General features: G+C 50.3%; 5 protein-coding genes across 5 annotated transcripts; 2 read left to right on the forward strand and 3 right to left on the reverse strand.

Moving 5' to 3' along the window:
• Positions 1-81: 81 nt before the first annotated feature.
• CDV56_106549 (alpha/beta fold hydrolase) lies at positions 82-943 on the forward strand (the record flags this gene model as incomplete). Its single annotated transcript, XM_026760168.1, has 2 exons — positions 82-514; positions 582-943. The coding sequence occupies 2 exons, from the start codon at positions 82-84 to the stop codon at positions 941-943; spliced, it is 795 nt and encodes a 264-aa protein (XP_026618908.1).
• A 3,919-nt stretch (positions 944-4,862) lies between these two features.
• CDV56_106815 (uncharacterized protein) lies at positions 4,863-7,970 on the reverse strand (the record flags this gene model as incomplete). The annotated part of the gene is made up of 4 exons (XM_026760434.1): positions 4,863-6,139; positions 6,216-6,308; positions 6,361-7,356; positions 7,424-7,970. 4 exons carry the CDS (start codon positions 7,968-7,970, stop codon positions 4,863-4,865), a joined length of 2,913 nt encoding a protein of 970 aa, XP_026618909.1.
• Positions 7,971-8,416: 446 nt separating this feature from the next.
• Positions 8,417-9,427, forward strand: EFG1 (Efg1 domain-containing protein; the record flags this gene model as incomplete). The annotated part of the gene is made up of 2 exons (XM_026760627.1): positions 8,417-8,747; positions 8,805-9,427. 2 exons carry the CDS (start codon positions 8,417-8,419, stop codon positions 9,425-9,427), a joined length of 954 nt encoding a protein of 317 aa, XP_026618910.1.
• An 809-nt stretch (positions 9,428-10,236) lies between these two features.
• CDV56_107094 (F-box domain protein) lies at positions 10,237-12,417 on the reverse strand (the record flags this gene model as incomplete). The annotated part of the gene is made up of 1 exon (XM_026760713.1): positions 10,237-12,417. The coding sequence occupies one exon, from the start codon at positions 12,415-12,417 to the stop codon at positions 10,237-10,239; it is 2,181 nt and encodes a 726-aa protein (XP_026618911.1).
• Positions 12,418-15,579: 3,162 nt separating this feature from the next.
• Positions 15,580-18,997, reverse strand: CDV56_107346 (serine/threonine-protein kinase; the record flags this gene model as incomplete). The annotated part of the gene is made up of 3 exons (XM_026760965.1): positions 15,580-15,848; positions 15,912-18,808; positions 18,918-18,997. The coding sequence occupies 3 exons, from the start codon at positions 18,995-18,997 to the stop codon at positions 15,580-15,582; spliced, it is 3,246 nt and encodes a 1,081-aa protein (XP_026618912.1).
• Between the last annotated feature and the right edge of the window lie 1,886 nt (positions 18,998-20,883).

Consider the following 20,883-nt stretch of genomic DNA (forward strand, 5'->3'; position numbering starts at 1 on the left):
TCTTCTTTTCTCACATTTGTACTGTCGCTGCTGCTGCGAAACATACCCACCGTTTACATCCAGTCGCAACGAACGGAAAAGATGCCGTACCTCGAAGTTCGTGAGCACCGAATCCACTACGCCGATTCTCATCCCAATGGAGCTCCTAAAGACGGTGCGACTATTGTCTTCATACACGGCCTTGGCTCCTCCCAAAATTACTACTTTCCTATTCTCCCCTATCTGACTCCTAATCATCGCTGCATCACCCTTGACACCTACGGATCTGCCCGCTCCCCATACACCGGCCAGCCCATCACCATCGCTACCATTGCTGCGGATGTCATTGCGGTGCTGGATGTGCTCGACATCTCCAAGGCCGTCGTAGTCGGCCACTCGATGGGCGGACTGGTCGTAACACTCTTGGGCGCAGAGTGCAGCGATCGCATCACGGCTGTAGTAGCCGTGGGTCCCACTCCTCCCTCGGAGGCTCTGGCATCCACCATGCGCCAGAGAAGCGAGAAGGTGCTCGAAGGTACGTTACTTCCATAAGCCCAAACTCATCGCCGAAATGCGCCACGTATGAGCTAACGCCAGAATAGCTGGAATGGAAGCAATGGCCAACGTCGTCCCCAACTCCGCCACGGGCTCGCAAGCCTCCCCGCTTGCCAAGTCGTTCATTCGCGAGCTCCTTTTAGGCCAGAACCCGAAGGGCTACGCCGCGCTATGCCAGGCTATTGCTGAGGCCCCCGCGATCAACTACTCGTCCATCACTGTGCCGTTCCTGCTCATTGCGGGCGACGAGGATAAGTCTGCGTCGTTCGAAGGGTGCCAACATATCTTTGACCGGGTGTCGAGTGAGAAGAAGATGATGGAGGTACTGCCCAAAGTCGGCCATTGGCACTGTATCGAGGCACCGAATCTGGTGGGTGAGACCATTCAGGCGTTTGTTGAGGGTATGTGATTGTGTTGCAGAAGTTATAGAATCTAGTTAGAGATTGAACGGATTGTCCTTGAGGAGTTCAATTATAAAATTGAGTGCTTTATTGTTCTCAATAACGCAGCTGTGTCAATGCACCTATGAATCATCAAGCTAGAAGGCAGTGCAAGCGACATGAATGCAATTTCGGCAAGTCCAGATCAAGAAGACAGAGGCTCAAAGCCCACTCCAGCCAAAAAAGAGAATCCGTCATCACATTACGGCATCACGGGAGAACACACAAAAATATATACTCAAATTCCAGCTATTGGCAGACTCCATTCCATTGGCCTACGCCCCCTCCGCTACCAGTTTGACATCGTATTCAAGCTCAAGTCCAGCTTGAGGGTCATCCTTGCGAGGCACAAAGTCCACGATCAGCGAGTCCTTGACGGCAAACACCGAGTCGTTCGTCAGGTACTTGTCCTGGCGGTCGAAGATCTGGGTGGTGAGCGGCTTGTAGCCCTCGTGCGTAGCCTGCAGCGCAGAATTAGCCCGAGATGCCTCTTGTCAAGTCACTCGGAACAGTGAAATACTCACGAGGATGTGGATATGGGCAGGTCGGAAGGGGTGGCGGTCCATGAGCTCGAGTAATTTCCCTGCGGGACCTGTACATCAACTCACGATCAGCTTCTGCTCTGACTCGACCGTTGTAAGGTTTCTACAGCGATAGCGATCGCGTCAAAACTACATACCATCATTCGGCACGGGATACGGCGTCGGACGCAGGCAGTAGAAGTAGTAGCGCCCGTCCTCATCCGTTTTGAATTTCCCGCGCAGGTTGAACTCCTCCTGGTTCGGATCCTGCTGCTCATACAGCCCGTTCGTTGACGCCTGCCACACCTCCACCGTCGCGCCAACGAGCGGCTTCTTAGTCTGAAAATCGATCACCCGGCCATGCATGAACGCCATCTCGCCGTCCGTCACTCCCTTGACGATGTTGTCGCCGTTCTTGCGGTAGGGGGTGTCGGCGCGGAAGAAGGGGCCCAGGATGGCGGTTGCGGTGGGTGCGTCGGCGGCCTCTTCCGCGAGCTTGAAGGTGATTTCGTCGACAAGCCTAGGTACACACTAGTTATTGGTTGAACTTTGTCGGGGACTGCAAAACAGGGACCACGTACGACTCGAGCCCGATCACGTCGCAAACAAGCTGGCCCTCGTTGCGCTTGTCGTCGCTCATCTGACCGGCCCAGTTGAGCAGCTTGACTCCGGCCATCCATTCGTCGACGGTCAATTCGTTCTCGCGCGCGAAGTCATGGACATGGCGGATCAGGCTGGCCATGAGCTTCCGCAAGCGCGGGTTGGTCTTGGGACCCATCGCGTTGATGACATTGTCGGTGAAGTTGGGGTCAAACCGGTGAGTCGCCATGGCTGCTGTGTGTCTGCGTTAAGTATAGTATCCTAGTAAGAGAGGTGGGGGGTATATGAAGAGATGGAAGAGAGGAAGTGGATAAGAGAAATATGGTTGTATACAATGAACAGTTAATGAAAGAAAACAGTCGCAAGGACTACCATCCAGCTTATATTCAAACAAGATCTAAATAAACGGAGTATGATTGGAAATGCTTGCTTTTCGGACGGCAATGTGTGGCCCATACCACAAGGAGACCCCCGCAATTGATGAAGGACCGTCAACTGCTATTGAATGACATGATCCTGGATCGGGGAGTACAGTAATTGACCACTAAGGACCGAAAAAAATTGCATTAAGAAGCCGGTCGAGCCATTAAACCCCGTGTCTAGCCTGCCCTGTGTTCCGTAGAAACCGTATGACACTCTTTCGGATAAGGGACAGGGGACTATTGCGACGATCCGATTTCCCCGCAATCGGTCGGATGTCGGATAGCAGCGCTTATATAATTCCCCCCAGCATCGTCCCCGCACCGTCAGGTGATTTTGCTTATCATAATGCATTGGAGCTAATCGATAGAATACTGCGTACAAGCTCAGAGCTCGGTTCTTTGTCACGGGGTGTAGATTTAGGCATCTTGTGCTCAGATATAGATCAGTAAGACTTGCTTACCACAAGATCACGGTATACAAAGGTGCTCCGTCTTGCCGAATCCAAAAATGGCAGATCAGCCATTCCTTCTACTACCTCTCCTCCCATCCGATCCTGCTCGTGGACCCTTGGGATTGCCTTTCTGAAGCAATTCCGACGGCAATTCTTGGATAACTTGCCCATGTTCCCAAATCTTCCCCAGTCCACATTTCCTTTCCACAACAACATCAAAGAAATCAAGGGGGATGATCTTCTGCGCTGCGCCAGCTCCAGCCTCCTGATTCACCCCTATAGCCACGCCCTCACTCAGGATGACCCCATTCTCACTGCGCCAGAACGGACAGCCCGCAGCCAGCGCCTTCTTGATGTCAATGTAGATCAGAATCTGCGCATCTCGTCTCATTCCGGAGATAACCCGCCCATCGTTCAGGCCCGAGGGCCCCATGGCCGAGTGCGACGTTCCATCTAGATGCGTAGGTAGCACGGATTCCAGAGAAGGCCCCCTTGCAAAGTGAACCTGGTTCCGTCCCATGCACCGAAGCCCGCCGGACTCGAGAATGGCCGGCCAAACGGCATGGTATGTCCCGTGCACAACAGTGTCGGGTAACCTCGACTCGTCTTCCAGTGTCAGTCTCTCCAGAAATGCAGCCGCTTCCACGCTCTTAATACTGTGTCCCTGCGTCGCTCGAATCAGGAAGTGAGACGGATCTGTATCGTTCACGGCGAGTGCCGTCGCCGTTGCGTTTTCTTGCCCCGCGCTGGTGGTCGGTACATGTGATGTAGGCAACGAGCTCGGTTCTGCTACGCAGGCGGGGGTTTCCCCTTCGCGTACCCCGGATGTTGTCGTGTCGCTTATCGTAGTACTGGCTTTCGCCGAAGGGATGTGTAACAGCGCAAACCGCTTTTTATCGGACGAAGCAACCGCGTGAATGATTTCAGGAAGGGTAACCTTAAGAGACTTGAGCTTTCTCCACGCTAGCTGTGCGAGATATGTGTATCAGCATATATCCCATTGAATGGGTGCCGTTGTCGTGCATACCACGTCCGCCACGTTGGCATACCCTTGGGAATCCATTTTCAGCCCTTCCTTTTCTGCTGCATGACGCAATAGCAGACTTAATGCTTTGGAAATGGTCACTTCACGACTTTGGTTGCCTCCTCTGCCCCTACGTTGATTTTGCGACATTGTGATGGACTCGGCAAGCGGAGATGAGGGGTTCTGGGTTCGGCGTAGAACAATGGCGATGAAACGGATTTGTCGGTCGATTGTGCTGACTTTGTACTGTATCTGAATCCCACAGCGTCAGTAACTACCTAGATAGAAGACTCATCCGGTGGCTGAGCTCACGCGATGACTCAAAGTGACTGCAAAGTGACTGGGCAACGTGGTCCTCGTATCGTGAGATCAGGAAAAGCTATGAGAGCCGAGTCCACAAGAGCGCCACAAGCTGCCTAAAATCATCTGCCATCAGCATCAGCGAGAACAAGAATGGGTTCGATTTGTGACCTACAATAATAATGCGTAGTTCGACGATCGCGGCTGTATCAACAGACCCGAGAAATTTTGTTTGACATCATCGGCGGGCAATAAGGACCCACCGGACTAGGGAAGATGTAGTACGTAAATAGTAATACTCCTATGGTATTTCGTGAATCGTAGACTTGGCGTGTTGGCCAGTTATTGATTCTCGGATTATGATAAAAAAAAAAAAGCTTGATGTGGAAAGAGTACGTATAGTAGACGATATAAATGTTGATTAGCGAAAATGCCCAATAACCTCATGCCTCCATGAATGGGTATCGAAGATAACTGAAAACCGTCCCACCATCGCTCATGACATGCTAAAATCCTCCCTCATTGCAAGCCAGATATACAAAACGAATTCCTTAGGGTATAGGTCACGGTCACCGGTCGCAAATGCAGCTGCATTCTGCGACAGGGCAAACCCTATGCTTTGCGAACCATTCTCTGGCGTGATGTGCATGGAACCCATGATTGCAATTGATACAGAAGACGATGAATCTGCGCATGACGTCGGCCTCTGTGGGTTTGCGCTGCTCCTGACCAGCATCGGCGGCGATACACGCCCTGGACATTGGATCTGGGGAGCCCAGCCAGAGCATGCACACTCCACAGCGGGGCATCGGCCGTCCACACCTGGGGCAGACCATTCCTGACATAACAGCTGTACCCAAGGGATTGCCAGCGGTTGGATGCACCACTTCCCCTGTAGCCGAAGGAGAAATTTGGGATGACGCATCATGTTGGGTGAGGGGTCGAGTGCAGTAGTTACAAGTCAAGCTGACTTGTTGTCGGGGCGGCTCGATGAGTCTGCGCCCGTCCCAGGTGAAGGCGAACTTGCGAGACCCGACATCGAATCGCGCTCTCTCTAGTTGGAGTTTCCATGAGTTCATCTGCCAGCGGTAGGTTTCACGCCATGCTTCATACCGAGCCCTGCCCGAACCATTCTTGATGAAGCGCGGAACTGTGTGGCTCATGGCTAGAACCGGCGTCTGAACATCATTGAATTTGTTGATATATGATTGGAAAAGGTCCAAGGCAGAGTGGCCAAGCCCCGTGAGAATTATACCTTCAATGTCACCTTGACGGATGACTTCAGCAATGGTTTCCTTCAAGTAACTGGAGAGTTCCTCGTCAGGAAGCCAACGTAGAGCTACCTCGATCCGGTATCTCAAAGGAAGCGTAGACTCGCGGATAACGGACTTCCAATCTCCTTTACTTACGAGCGCCAGTATAGCTCGTGCGTAGGGGTCAGTGAGTTCCTTGGCAATCTCCGCGCATGTCTCTTCCCAATCTGAGTCAGTATCGCCTTTGGCTGCCCCGGCGATAGCCATGGCGAGCAGCTTATGCGCCTGGGTGGGCGTGTGACTGCGCAACGCCAGATACGCCAATTTGGGCTCGTCCTGGAAGACGGCCAATGCAGCTGCTTTAGTATGCTGGTTGTCTGCAGAAAGCGTTTTGACAAGTTCCTCCAATTCGCGATGAGATTGTGCCGCACCACAGAGACGCAAACAAAGTCGGCGATGTTCTGGATGAGCTGTCTCACATCCTTTTGATTCGGGCAAATTTAATTGCTCCCGCACAACCTCGATAATACTTCCGCTGATCGATGGAGACTCGGCGCTGCTTGGACCGATATGCCGGCTGTCAAGACTTTGACCTACAAGAGCTTAGCAGACCGCGACCACAAGAGATACCCATAAAACAGAGGGAGCAAGTAGACGGAAATACCCTACCTAGGTCATTGTTCCAGATGTCATACACCCCTAGGTAATTGAAATCCAAGCCATTTCTGATCATCGACTGACCAGACGAGTCTGAACGTGCGCCTACATCGCCCGTCAGAGAAAATTTAGTCATGTTATAATAAACACTACTCACGTTCCACCCAATCCCAAAGGCCCTGAAGTTGAGGGTCATCGGCTAAAATTCGCTTGTTCCGGGTTTCATCGAATAAGTAGCCTTCCTTGCACCGTAGTCTGTTTACGGTCAATAACGCCAGTGCTTCCTCTGCGGTAAGAGGTTGACCAAGAGTTCCCAGTGACAAATTCCGTTCTCGGGATTCACGACTGGAGAGAGGATCTTTGACGCGGGAATCCGATCGCGCAGCCCGGCCTCCGTGCGACAACTTCCTCTCTTCTAGAGCTGAGAGATTCGCCTTGCGAATGTTCTCAATTACTTCTGAAACCTTCGTCTGACCCCCAAATGCGGGCCGTAACTCAGTGAAATCGAGACGATTATCAGAGCTACCACGGATCAGAACACCCTGAGAGGATAGCCGCACAGGCGGAGATTGAGGTTGTACCGTAACCAGGCTGACTTGACCATTTCCAGCTAACGTTATAGCAGTAGGCTCGTTGGAAGTACTCATGTTCAGAAAGTCGAACGCCACAACTCTGTCTGACTCCTTGCAGCCTCGGGTGGGATGATTGAATGGGCTGAGGACTTCGCGGATGGATTTCGTATAGATCTGTTCTGGGTAGTTGTGGAAGGACCCTTGCCCGAGGGTCTCCTCCATGGACGAGCGGTACTCTTCCGACAAGTACTCTTTGGCGATATCAAAAGTTTTGAAGCAGCCAGTGTTCGAAAGCGCACCCAGACAGCCTCGTTTTGTCTTCGAAAACCGCAGACTCCAGAGAGATGTTTTAGGACCGAAGACATTCTTGAATTCAAGGGCTGGGCCCGGATGTCCAGACTCCAGCATATTCGCAGCACCCATGGTGACATTAAACCGGGAGCTGGCCCTTCGGTCCCAGATGCAGATAGTAGGGTCGTTCGTTAGATGACAGGATGCGACATAGTTTTCATCAAGCGGGTCGATCGCGAGATTGTGGACGCATCGCGTGGGAAATTGTAGAGACGGATTGCCAGGACCGTCTTTATAGGGGATTAGCTGCACACCCCAGCCGGAAGAAAGAACGAAAGGTGTGGACAAAACACTTACCTCGAAGATCATATATTCTCACATATTGGCCCTTCACCCCGGTGACAAGCATGTCGGGATTGTCTCTGAAGAACTTAACACTCGTGATCGGTTCCGAGCTAGCCAATTTTCTAAGAGGCTCGACGTATCCCTTGGGACCTTTGTTCATTATACGCTGATTGACATCCCAAATATTCAAACAAAAGTCGTTGCGGACCCGATCCAGCCCAGCAGCCAGCAGGCCATGCATACTGAACGAGACAGCATTACAATAACGCTGATGGCGAATGGGGAATGAAATCGACTCCGCATTCTCGCTGCTCATGCGCAAGACAGTCGCGTCACCAGAGGATTGGCCCACAGCAACCAGGGACTCGTCCACGGCAGACCAATCGAAGGCGCGAAACGCGGGCACCTTGGTGTGCGTCGACAGCACTTCATGTTCCAGATTCTTGCCGTCGAATGCAGTGACCCTGCAGAGTCGGAAGGCTTTCCCCGTCACGTCTACGGAGAGAAAGCGCTGCTCCGCGGTGGTGGTGGACGGGGCCCAGCGAATGGCTGTCTCCATTGTTTCCCTGCGGATTGTCTGGGCTGTCGCGAGAAGGACTGATCACCTGCTCAGAAGTAGGTAGTCAAGCAACCTGCGCCCATCCTAAGAAACAACGCCCAGCTCGCAAAGCTAAGCTGACTGGAATCAAGCGATGGAACACATAGTAGCAACTAAAACTCTTTAAAAGTCAAAGTTGACGATACGAGGGCGCATTTCCAGTGATCTCAACTTGCATTGGGATAAATCAACAGGGTAATTCCTCCCGTGCTCTCTTCAATCGCTAAGCGCGTCATTGCAACCGGCTCCGCTCTGATTGGTCGCAGCCGATCTGGGGAACTTCCTCGGGCCGACTGCTGATCCGCTTATATTTTATCGTTTGGTGATTTTTTTTGGGCCTTTATCTTCACCGGTGATCAGCAGTGAATTAGTGAACTGCACTGCAACTGTTTATTTTCAGTGACAAGATGCCCAGAGAATACTCGAGGGAGAGACTATCTCATTCTGATTCCACGACGACCAGTAAACGCAAGTACCGCGAAGTATCGGAAGACTCTCAACCAGCAAAGAAGAAGAAGATCCACCCTCCCAAACATGAACACACCCACCCCTCCGTGAACGAGTTGAAGAAGCGCATCCGAGATGTCAAGCGTCTGCTCAACCGGGTTGACCTGCCAGCCGATGCGCGCATCGTCCAGGAGCGTGCGCTCGCGGGATACGAGAAGGATCTTGAGGACGAGCTGGCGAGACGCAATCGGTCCCAGATGATCAAGAAGTATCACTTTGTTCGATTCCTCGGTACGAGACTCTGACTACAATTTGCTCTTGGCGAATGGCTAACATGGACTACTGCAGACCGAAAAGCCGCCTCAAAAGACCTCAACCGTCTCCTCCGCCGCGAAAAGGAAATCTCCGACTCCGATCTCGACTCAGCAGCAAAGGAAGAGAAACTAGCTGCTCTTGCAAGGAAGATCCACGTCGCGCGTGTGAATCACAATTATACCATCTACTACCCGCTCACGCAGAAATACGTCGCGCTCTACGCAGAGAAGAAGAACAAAAAGGAGTCCACCGCACAATCGGAGAAGCCGAATGAGTCTGACGCGGAAGTTGGCAGCAAACTTATCTATGAGACCACGGGCGAGAGACCGCCCATGTGGCGTGTAGTCGAGAAGTGCATGGAAGACGGGACGCTGGATCTTCTCCGTGAAGGGAAATTGGACAGTGGGGAGGGCGAGAAGAGCTCACAAGCGCCGGAGCAGAATAGGTTGAAGAAAAGCACGGATGCGGATCAACATGCACGCAATAAGTTCAAGAAGGAAAAGGCGTCCGATAAAGCTAGCGGAAAGTCGAGGAAGTCAGAGGGCAGGCAAGACAAGAAACCCAAACGGTCCTCGGTAATGGAGGGCGCGTACTGGAGTGCCAACGAGCACAATGATGATGGTAATGAGAGTGATGGCGGTTTCTTCGAGGAGTGATTCAATTCGCATTGCATCTGCGGCCTATCATTGAGCGGTCTGTTTCAAGTCGGTTAGCGTCTGTATCATGCTCTTTTATTCATCCTGTCCGGAAAGCAATCATGTCATGGCCACTATCCTGTATATCTTCTAGTTGATACCCAAATCATGAAGACTCCTCAGTTGGGACTGAATTTTTTTTCAGTGTAGTGCTGCTGTACATTGTTTCGCTTACCTAGGTCCCAAGAGATACTCTTTTCCTGCACCAGCCTGATAATGAGAGTCGTATCGACACTTGTATCAAGACTTGACCGAACAAACTCCTGTTTCACCATTTCCTCTCTAAGTAACTGTAAGACAGAGACATAGATACTGATCAAATATACACCATGAACTCCGAACCATTGTACCGGGTCAAAAAGAAGACAAACAAGTAAACTGCGAAGGAAAGGTAAAAATCAAACAGGCTAAGGCACGACCCAGACTTTCATGCACAGCTGGAGAAAATCCCTCGAGTGCATCCTGACATGAATTGATTTGTCAAAACGAAAGGTCACTTCGCGCCTCTCAGAAGTGGCCGATATTGGGACACGGCGGCAGCCCTCCAGCATGACCAGCATGGAGACTGCCTGTGTCCTGGTTTCCCCCTACCTGGGTATGAGTAGGTGGTAGCATGTGTTGGAATTTCCAGAATCTCAAGTATTCACCCAGTGAATGAATGGAATGAAAAGAGCTTGCTCAATCCAATGTAACCACAAAACGCCCGCGAATGCAGTAGAAGTCGAAAGAGAGATTGATGTAGCAAGGCACTTCGAATTCCTGGATGCTTCTTACATAACAGTGCAACCTCCGCTCTGCGCTCTTCTGCGTCTTCCTCCAAGAGCGGAAATACCACCAATGCCATATGCATCTTCATCATCGTCGGCGTTGTAGAGTCGTTCGGCCTCGCGAGCTCGGCGCCGTCTGCGCCGCGCACCGGCTCCGCCAGCACCAGCTTCTTCTGTCGCCATCATATAATCGGCCCATTTCCGGTCTAGTCTACTCGCGGCAGCGAGATCCCCGCGCAAGACTCGCTTGTTGTGTTCATCGACGGTCATTTGCCAGCCATAGAAGCATTTGAGTTGGATGATCTCGTTGGGAAACACCGGGGGCGGTGGTGGCGGAGTGATCGAGGAAGTCCTCGTAATCGCTGCTGTTGGTGACTCGCCTTCGTCAACCTGCTGCGTCACCACCGTGACCGGCGAACTAGTTTTGCGAGAGCGTGGTATGTATGCGTTGCTCGAAAGGACCTCCTTCACTCCTGCCCAAGTGACATTGGCACAATCAAAAACCACCAGGCGCAAGCCAACCCTGGGAAGATTTTCGTCGTAGCCTCGCTTACGGACGCGAAAACTGGCCTCCATCAAAGTGAGATCGGAGATTCGAGTGTTATCCATCTCCACGGACCGAATGTTGGGGCAGCTCTTCATCACCTGAAGCATTCCGATGTCACCTAGGCTCTCACAAAAGCTGATGTTGAGGTGTTCAAGGCGTTCGGCACACGGACTCTTGGCAAGTTCAACTAAGGTGTTGTTGGTGAGCTGTTCCAGGTCTTCAAGTTCAAGATTAGTCAACAGAGGGGTCGTGCGGATGACATCAATGACGGAATCGTCGCTCAACTGCGGGCATTGAGATAGCTGGAGGCCCTCGAGCTCGGGAACATTGTGGGCCAGACTTTTCACTCCGACATCAGTCAAATCCGAGCATTGGTGCACATCCAGGTGTTTGAGACGCCGGGGTGGGACGATTGGCCGGTCCGTGAGCACATCGATTTCCGGGTCAATGCCATGCATAAGAGCCTTGAGGCTGTCGTCCGTCAGATCGGTGCGGCCTATGATCAACCTTTCCAAGGTGTTCCTCTTGAACAATTCAAGGGCAAATTCCTCATCGTGAAAACCACTAATTTCGCTGGCCCGCAAATCTTTCAATCTCGGGCAAGCTTGTACCACTTTTCTCAAGCCGGAAGTGTTGACGCCAGTGCACCACGAGATATTGAGAATCTCGAGCTGCGGACACTTCTGGGCGATAATCTTCATGGCGGAGTTGGTCACAGTAGGCAATCCAGAGACATTGATGTATTCAAGACGAGGGTTTCGTAGCAGAAAACAGTGCATGGAAGTCTTGTCAATGCGGCATCCTTCGAGAGAGAAGTTGACAACGTTCCGACAAAGATCCGTGATACGCTCGCCCTCAGTAGCCCACTTTTCCCGAAGCTGAATACAGCCTCGGAGGTTGAGATTTCGAACGAAAGGACCGCCAGAGGTCATCAGTTTCACGAGACTATCGCTGGGAATTTCGCGGTAGTAGTCTGTGGTATCGACACACGACCACAACTGCCCATCATAACACATCTTATTCCAGGCTCGCGACACAGCAGAACAACGTACGACTTCCTTTGCGGTCAGATAGCGGAAGATGTTCATTTTGATCTCGTCAGGCATGCGGCCCCAAAAGTCGAAAACAACCTTCGGCTTAGACGCAGGCTGCGCGACCACAATCTCTTCTACCGGTGCAAATTCCAGCGGTGATCCACGGGATCCCGGTCTCAACTCGGTCGGCAAGGGAATTGTCTTCGGATTGGAGCCACTCGGAGAATCGGTCCCGACTAGGCGGATTTGGGCATTTCCTCCAGTGTGCTCATCCGGCGAGCCCGGGGTTGCAGGACGGACATTCAAGCCTCCGTATAGTTGTGACGAGCTTCCATTGCCGAGGCATGGATTGTATGCTGACTGACCGAGCGAGACACAGGATAAGGAAGCCTTTCCATCCCGACGGTAGCCGGTAGAATGAGATCTGCCGCGTCTGGTGAGACTCGGACTGGACGACATCCGCTGGAGGCTTTGTAGCAGCTTGTGTCGCCCTTTGAGCTTTTGGGGTCGCTCTAGAGGGATTTGGTCTGTCGAGGAGGTCGGACTCGCTGGAGAGACCGCCCCCGGTGAAGGCTCAATTTCGTCGGGGAATGCGGCGGCCATACTGGTAATTGTGGGACCAAAGTATGACGGTTAGTCGAAGGATGCGATGTGCCGCAAGGACTCTCCGGCTTGCGAACGGGAAGTAATCAAGACGATTCGGCAGAAGAAAGCCCTGAGGTACAGATAGGGAAAGTCGTGAGATTGACGACAGGCGCGGGATTCCGCAATCGAGACTGGCCTAGAAACTCATAGTGAGGTGATGCAAACCCTTCCGCAACTATACACAGCCAGAGAATCCGAACAATGACACGACCACGTTTTGAAGACAAGAAGACCAAAATCAAACACCGTCCTCCCTAGGGATGAAGCACTGCTTAGAAACTCTCAATGGGAAAAGGAGTAGGATGGTGTAAGAGTGCGAAGGAGAAAGTCAAGTTTGGGCGTAGTGGACAGTCTCTGAGGTGTTTTCTCGGCTTCCTTTTGGGACCGTCACAAACTGTACCATGGACCCCGTTAACCGCGTAACCCGGGGGGGGCTGGCCAGAGAATAGACTGCGGAGAGACGACTGGGTCGAAGTAGCCAAAATAGTTCAGCAAACGTCACTTGGGCATCATCCACAGGTGTCTTTTGGAAAATGGATGAGGGAGAAAGAGAGAGATGGAAGTCTGGTGTGGACTAGGGTGACATCGAGAGGATCTCGATAAACAGAAGGGGTAGAAGAAGGAGAGAAGAGATACCTACCTTTACAGAGAAGAGGGGAGACAAGACATCCGGTCAGATTTTGGGGGGATGTGGGTAAGCCCAGTACGTGTCATACGGCCATGGATAATCATTACTACCTACCTATTGTATGTGATTGTTATCCATCTATCTAAGGGAATGTCAGCAGACAATCAGAACAGTGTCGGCTGAGCCACCATTTAGTCTCTATCTATCATCCTTATCTATCATTTACACCAAGTCAAGATGATATGATATGTCTTTCTGGAAGCAACCATATTGGTGAATAATAATGGTAATATTGATACAGAAACATGTGGGAGTATCCAAGGCTCTCCGCCACCACTGTTAGTATTATGTATTATCAACCAAACCCCACAGCTTTATCATTTATCCTTAGGCACCCCACTTAGTGTCCGCCAGTGGCTCTTCTTGACTGTCACACTTCAGTCTACTCTGTATGTATCAATTCATACTGTCAAAAAGATGGTCATGGATATGCACATGGTCATAAGTATACCTAAGATTCAAGCTCATCTTGAATGGGGAATTTTGTCTAGAAGTAAGAGACTTCGTTATTTAGCATCAATAATAGATACAATCACGACGAAGATTCAAATCCCAAGTGCACAGGCCACCAGCACAAACACCAACGATACGGGCACCCACTAGGTAGATAGATACTCAAGGTCACTAAGGTATGCAGATGGAATTGCAGATGGAAGTTGATGTCCCGTCAAAAAACAACTGAAACTCTGAAATGAAACAATAACCAAGGCGAAAGACAAAGACGATACAAGGCATTTCACCCGAGTGGCAAGTTGCAATATTGGGTACGGACATCCACACCCACACCACAGAACCTAACCACAAACATAGATCAAAATTCAAAGCCCAATAAAATCACCCGCTATCTCTTTGTTCCTGACCATCACTTGAGGCGACAATCTCGGTGTCTCTCAGGTAAATTCTAGACGGTAGCAGCTAGTAAGTAGTAGTAGACTAATCCAAGACATGTATCTACTAGAAGCGAGAACTCCTCCAAGGCTCCAACCCTCCATCTCTGGAATCCTCATACAGACAACAGTAACCTTAGCACACTAGACTCTTTGCCTCTTCGCCTCACTCTTTTAAGACGGAGTCGCTGTAAGCACGCCACTTACAAGGGGTTATTGGTACATGGGCATGTTCTTATTGACAATACATGGCTCATGGGTACCTATCTATTATTAATATCCCTCATGTCCAGTAGTACTGAGCACTATGCAAGTCCGTAGTACGGATTAGTTCCTACGGAGATTGGAGTATTCCCCAGGACGACACAGGTCCATACCGATCCAGTAATCTCATCAACCTAACAGACGTGCCAAGACCGATTATGGGCTTGACAACCAACCATGTAAAGAGTCGATGCGCATTGACAAAGGAAATTCAAAAAGGTAGTATACTTCTTCTGTGAAGTGTGGGGATGCTAAGTCTCTTCTCAAAAGAGTATCTGAAGTATTCCTGGCATAGTTTTTGCTGGAAGCAGTGCAGCGATAATCAATCATAATGAGCAGATACTGGCCCTCTTATAGTCTGAAAAGGAACAAATGGAGTTGACAATCCAATTGTTAACCCAATGTCCCCATATCAACGACTGTTGGTCTAAAGGCGCTCCCTAACACACTTAGCCTGAACATAGTCTGACTTCCCCGCGATGCCCCGCAGCTAATCAAAAACAGTGGCCGTAGTATGGATGCCTTTGACATGCTTCATAGCAACTATTGCGCCTTGAGATTTTGAGAGATCTTCTACAAAGAATTTCACTAGTTCATCTCTCTTTACGTGTCTAAGCTTAGCCATTACTTAGAATACTATATTGTGTTGCTGCTTCATTTAATGTGCCTCCGGGCTACGCCATGCTATCCAGAACTTGGAGACGAAAAGCGGAAATTTGCAGCGAGGAAGAAAACTTCCCTTCTAGCCAAGTAAATAGAATTTGATGATGGGTATCTCAACTTTCGTACCTCTATGCATCATGATCTCTCATTCTGTTGAAACCTTCTTTGCTGTTCCCACCCTGTGCCTCGATGCTTCTCTTCTCCCTCAACTTTAGAAAGATACCAATATCATACAGCTTCATGGCTCCATCTTCTATTGTCGTCCTGCTCGTCATAAGAACCACTGCGATTCGATTCGTTTGAAACAATCTTTGACGCCATGCGAATTGGGTTGGTGGTTATCAAAGAGCGCGGAGGAAAAGGAAAAAGAAGAAGAAAAAAATTAAAAAAAATAAAAATAAAAATAAAAAAAACAAAGACAAAAGTTGGTCAGGGGGAGGGTTTGTGGTTGTGTGGTTGTGTGGTGAATAATAATAAAAATCATAATAAGAGCAGGTCGGTCATATTTCTTCCAGCGAAAAATGTCGGTATATAGAATTCTCGATTCGTAGGTGTATTCGAGCTGTTATCCAAAAGAATGGAACTGCCTGAGTCGCAAAGTGCAGGAAGCGTTTTTGCTCAGTTGTCAAGCATCCATGGATGCTCCATAATTTCAGTGATCGTCAAGCGGTTGTCGACATCCCGATCAAGCATCTTTCTGATCAGGTCAATACATTCCTCCGAGAACGGCAAGAATGGTATCCGGAGCGGGTGGTCCAGGATCTCATCGATGTTGTAAAATGGGTTTTCTTTATAGACGATGGTGTAGAGGAGGATACCAAGGGCCCAAATATCCTGCTCTTTGCCTCTGTAGGATTTGCCTTGCAGTACTTCCGGGGCGGCATAGTCTAGATGTCCGAAATGTCAGACTGGACGGCATTCGCCAAGGAGCAACAAGTGGATGGACTTACCAATAGTTCCCACAAAGACATCAAAAGGCCCGTTCTTAATATAGGCAGCGCTCCCAAAGTCGATGATTTTGATCCTGCCTTCACCGTCCAAAATCACATTCTCATCTTTGATATCCCGATGAACAACCAACGCTTTCGTATGAAGATGGTGGATAGCATCCACCACCTGTCGGAAGATGTTCCTGCACTCAACCTCGTCCATATTAACCTTGAGTTCGATGTAATCGAAAAGGTCCATCCCCGGAAGGCCGTGGGGCATCATTTCGATATAATAGTTGACATCGTCTTCAAAAAACCCCTCCATCTCAACTATGTTCGGGTGCTTCAGGCCGTCACGCCGAAGGTAGTCGAGAACGTGAATCTCCAGAGGTACTGTTCCCAGCCGACGGTCGCGAGTCCAGGTGTCCACAAGAATCCGCTTCTTTGTGACGTACTTCAGAACGACCTTCTTGGATGGGTTCTTCTTTAAGCGAGCGAGCTTGACTTCACCGTACGCTCCTTGTCCCATCTCCTCGAGAATCACATAGTCCGCAATTGTTCGTTTCTTCTGAATTTCCTTAGCATTGGCTTGCTTTACTTCAGGTACAGGTTGGACGGGTTGATCTGTTAATGGTTCCGATGCTGCTTCACTGAGTTGCTGACTTAATGTGGAGGACGGTATCCGAGGCTCTATCCAAGTCTTTTCGGTGCCTAGAGAGTGCGCAATAGATGGGCTCGCCGTCTCGGACCGTTGACGTGGCGGAGAAAAGTTTGCCGACGGCCCTATGGAATGGATCTTTCTCGAATAGGTGACCCATAAAGCATACACAAGTTCCTTTACGGCGATTGCATCTTCCTGATCGTCGCCTGATTCGTCATGTTTCTCTGCGTCCTCGCTGTAGTTATGGCGGAAGAAGGTCTCACTTTCCACGACGCGCAATTGAACATCCACGGCAATCGTAGACCCATCGCGATGGGCGGCAGTGATGCCCATCGGTTCCAGGAACACGGAAGCGACGTTCGCCTTGCCGTCGCGGAGGATAGAAAGCGTCCGTGCTCTTCGGAAGCTGGGTTCAGAGATCACCACTCCGTCCACCAAGGGCAATTTTTCCTCTTCACTGAGCACATTGAGTAGGGTGTCAAAGCCAGGTATCAGCTCGTTGACATGCATGCCCTCCGGTCGCTCGTGGCCGAAGAGTGCCGACGAGAACACTGGATTTGAACTGATCACCTTTAATGTGGACGAAGACAGGACCATCATCCCCGCAACGTGAGGAAAACTGGATACTCGGAGACAACGGGGATCTTCTTCCTTTCCAACAATAGCCGGGATGCAGATCTCATCAGAAGCCCGGGCAGCAAAGTATTTTGTTTCGGCAAGTTCTGGTATACCTTTGCTGGGCGGATTTTTAAGGCAATCCTTGGGCAAGTGAGGGAGAAGGTCTGTGATATGTGATCCAGGCTTGACCACGCCCCGGCCCCAGATCTTGTCGGTTTCTCCGAGGGCACCAGTGATGGTCCATGAGTCGTCGCAGGAGATGTAGGCGACGTTTTCCTGTATTTCCTCGAGAACCCAGATGAGACCCCCGCGTTTCTCCATCACCCAGATACTGGCGGAACCTTTCGTTCCATTACGCTTCTGAATAGGTATAACATCTCCACATAGCAGAACGCCTCGCGATTTCGTAGCTGGGTGATTCAGATGCCTCGAGTTGCGTTTGCTGGAGCCGTACCCGTCGTCGGTCTGGGCTCGCCCCGATTTGACCATTCGAGAAGGCGGTTTCCTGAGTAGTTGTGCGGTGACACCATTGCCCATCCCCATCGACTTTGGGTTGACCGGTCTAATTTGTGATCTTTCGGGCAAAGATTGGAGCTTCGCTGCGGCGCTAGTTGTGGGGTCTCGCAATTTGGATTCAAGCCACTGTCGATGGTCCTTTTGTACGACCTCTAGGATACTCAGCCTGCGGAGCTCCGCTTGTGTGACACCAAATACGAGGCACGACAGGTCATTGGCGGCCAATATTGTCCATGGTGCTTGTGACTCGGTCCTAAAGACGGCTTGTGAGATGGGGTTCCATTTGCTGCTATGGGTATGTAAGGCGGGAACGGGGAAGCCCAAGCCAACGGTCGAAGAGCTGATGGACGTAAAGGAGTCCGCGGTTGAGTATGGTTGTGCTAGATTCTCCATCAGCTTGTTCCGGGAGCAGACAGAGCTGACATCCGTGCCTGTACGTTTTAAGCTTACGCGCCTGGAGGAAGGAGCGGACTTCATCTCCCTTCTTTGGTGAGGTATGTTTCCAGTGGATAAAAGACCCCCTCCGCTCGCATCATGTCCTTGCCGTGTCGCCTTGGTCTCAGTCGCAGAGCCTCCAGGGCCAGTGAAAGCTTGATCAAAAATATTGCTGCTGTCCACATCTGCGGGGCTCGTCAACGGGCCACGCGACAAACCAACATAATTGTGCCTGTCCTCCTTCCCCGCAATACTTGTTCTCGACATGAGCTCTACCATACTCTGTGCCTCCGTATCGCCACCCATGCGAGCCTGCGCGTTGGCAATGGCGGGATTGCCGGCGGACCAGCCGAAACGGTCACGCATGAAATCTATGGATCTTTTCAGAATGTTATGACGACTGTTGAGTAGTTCATCGGATTGCTGAGCAAAGGAAAATGAATGTAACGACTCCAAGGGGAAACGATGGAGATCTTCCAAAGTGCTGATGCTGTCATTTGAGGATATGCGCATGAGACTGGGTTTAGAGGCCGTGCTAGATCGACGAGAAGGAGTGTTGCTTTGCGGGGATAAGGGAACGAGCGAAGACGTAGATCTATTCGGGAGATTCAGGGTTCGAGAGGGTGGTTGGCGTATACGGTCCAGCCCCGATGGGCCTAGTCCATGCTCATGCTCAAGTAGAGAAGATCTGCAGGACATCAAGATTTGATCTCAGTACCACTGTTTCTGCACCATCACATGCAACATTTTTCGAAATGCAAGGGGATCCGTCAACTGCTGCTTTTCTCATTTCTTACCTCGAGAGATCGTATCCAGAGGAAAGGGTATCGACCGAAAGCTTCATCGATTCATCACGCTGTAAAGGAAACCCTCCCATGAAGGATTCGGATTCGGGAGATTCTGAAAGGGGTCCCAAGGGGGACGACAAAGGACTCGGGTCGCCTATAATTCCAGAGACGTTGTTAGCCGGTGATTCGCGACGTATCAGACGGTAAGCGCGCTCATTCCCCATTTCTGCCTCCTACGCACTTTTCCTTTCTCTGCTTCCTCGCTTTCTAGTCTTATCCTTTCAGGGCCATGAGTGCCAGTTGTGGAAGCTCTAGTGACTCCGAATATGAAGAGTCCTCATTCGTTGCAGGCTTGATCACTCGACCGACGGATAGCTCCACGTCACAAGCAACAGATACTGTTTAAAGCACAACTGACACATGAAAGGGTGGGGCAGCGAGGGGAGAAAGAAAAGGCTCATGGACATCGAGGCAAAGGAAGAAGCGCATGACTAACCATCGGAGTTGTATGATGTAGTGCCCATAGTGTCCCAAGAAGCGACGATGTAACGACCCGCGATAACGATCGGATCGGGTGGAGAAAGGCTCAAATCACAAAGGCCCGAGTACTGAGAGGGTTGGGAGAAAAAGAGAAAAGAAACCCTGATATAATAATGCTACATGAGATGGATATTCGGCATTTGCGGCCTGCAAGCAGGAAGCTGGGTCAAGAACTCCGTTTTCCGAGTTGTTTTTTTTTTGGTCGGCGGGCGCGCAGGGACCAACGAGTGTAATCGATAAACCAACCCCCCTTTTTCCCAATTATTCGAAAGGGAAGGACGAGTGCACAAAATAGTAATTGTCTCCTCTAAGAGAAGGTCGTCTACTCCGTACCGTCTGATTGAAGAATATGCGATCAGCGGACTGAGCGAAAAGAGGAAATTTTGGAGGGCAGCTGCCTCGTAGGTCACAGGCACCACCACATAGTTGCCGTAGCACGCGGAACTCCAGGGTATGATAGACAAATCTAACGTCTCATTGAGGGCTCCAAGAATACCTACACTTTTGTTATCGTCCTTGGCTAATGACAGAAGGTAGATAAATCCACGTTTAAGTAGACAAAAGCCAGAATTTGAGACAGAAAGAAGAGAAGACAGAGTGAAGAAGAGAGCGGACAAAAAGGCGGAGAGATGTGATGGATGGAGGAGGGGATAGGGAAGACAAGTAGGAGTAGCACATAAGTAGTCTAGTTGATGGATATAAACCACGGCTTTTGTTGTTTTTATTGTTGTGGAGACTATGGATGTGCTTAGAACTTAGGCACATAAGTAGTATCATTCATCTCATGCCGGAGGAGAGTAATGACGTTCTTCCATTATTGGGCTTCCCTTTACTTGTATAGAGTGATTGGCACCTATGGAGTACAGTTTTCTTTAGCCTGTTCTTAGTCTTGCACGTGGGATACAACTGGTATTCCAGAAACATCGGAGGATAGCAATAAAGTGAGAGTATGGTTATGAGGTTGTACCTATATAGATGATGAATCAGTCAGGCATACTTGGTACCTTACCTAGGATATGTCTCCGGAGTCTCAACGAAGGTAGAGGGAGGTACCTGAAGAACAAAACAATCATAGGTGATGTAATGTGGTAGCTCCTCGGTATGAAATCCTTAAGGTTATACCAGTCCATGCCACAAAACGGCTCCCAATATAAGATCAGGACCAGGTAGTGGTCAGCATCATTTGAAGGTGGAGTCAATAGTTTTGGTCTTATTGTCCCATTCCCTCCACGCCTCCATAGGGATCTTTCGAGCCACAATGGTTGACCCCTCGTGTCTATGATCTTGTGATCAGCCTATGCTTCTCTCTTTCTCTTGTTAATAGTGGGTCCGTGGAAACTCCAGGGCCGCTCCAGGGAGGTCGTCGTAGGTTGGGCTTATGTATCTAGGTACCCTGTACTCCGTAGACTACCTACCTAGCACACATGAAAGCCCA

The sequence above is a fragment of the Aspergillus thermomutatus genome (assembly GCF_002237265.1).
Source record: "Aspergillus thermomutatus strain HMR AF 39 chromosome Unknown NODE_2, whole genome shotgun sequence".
Lineage (NCBI taxonomy): Eukaryota > Fungi > Ascomycota > Eurotiomycetes > Eurotiales > Aspergillaceae > Aspergillus > Aspergillus thermomutatus.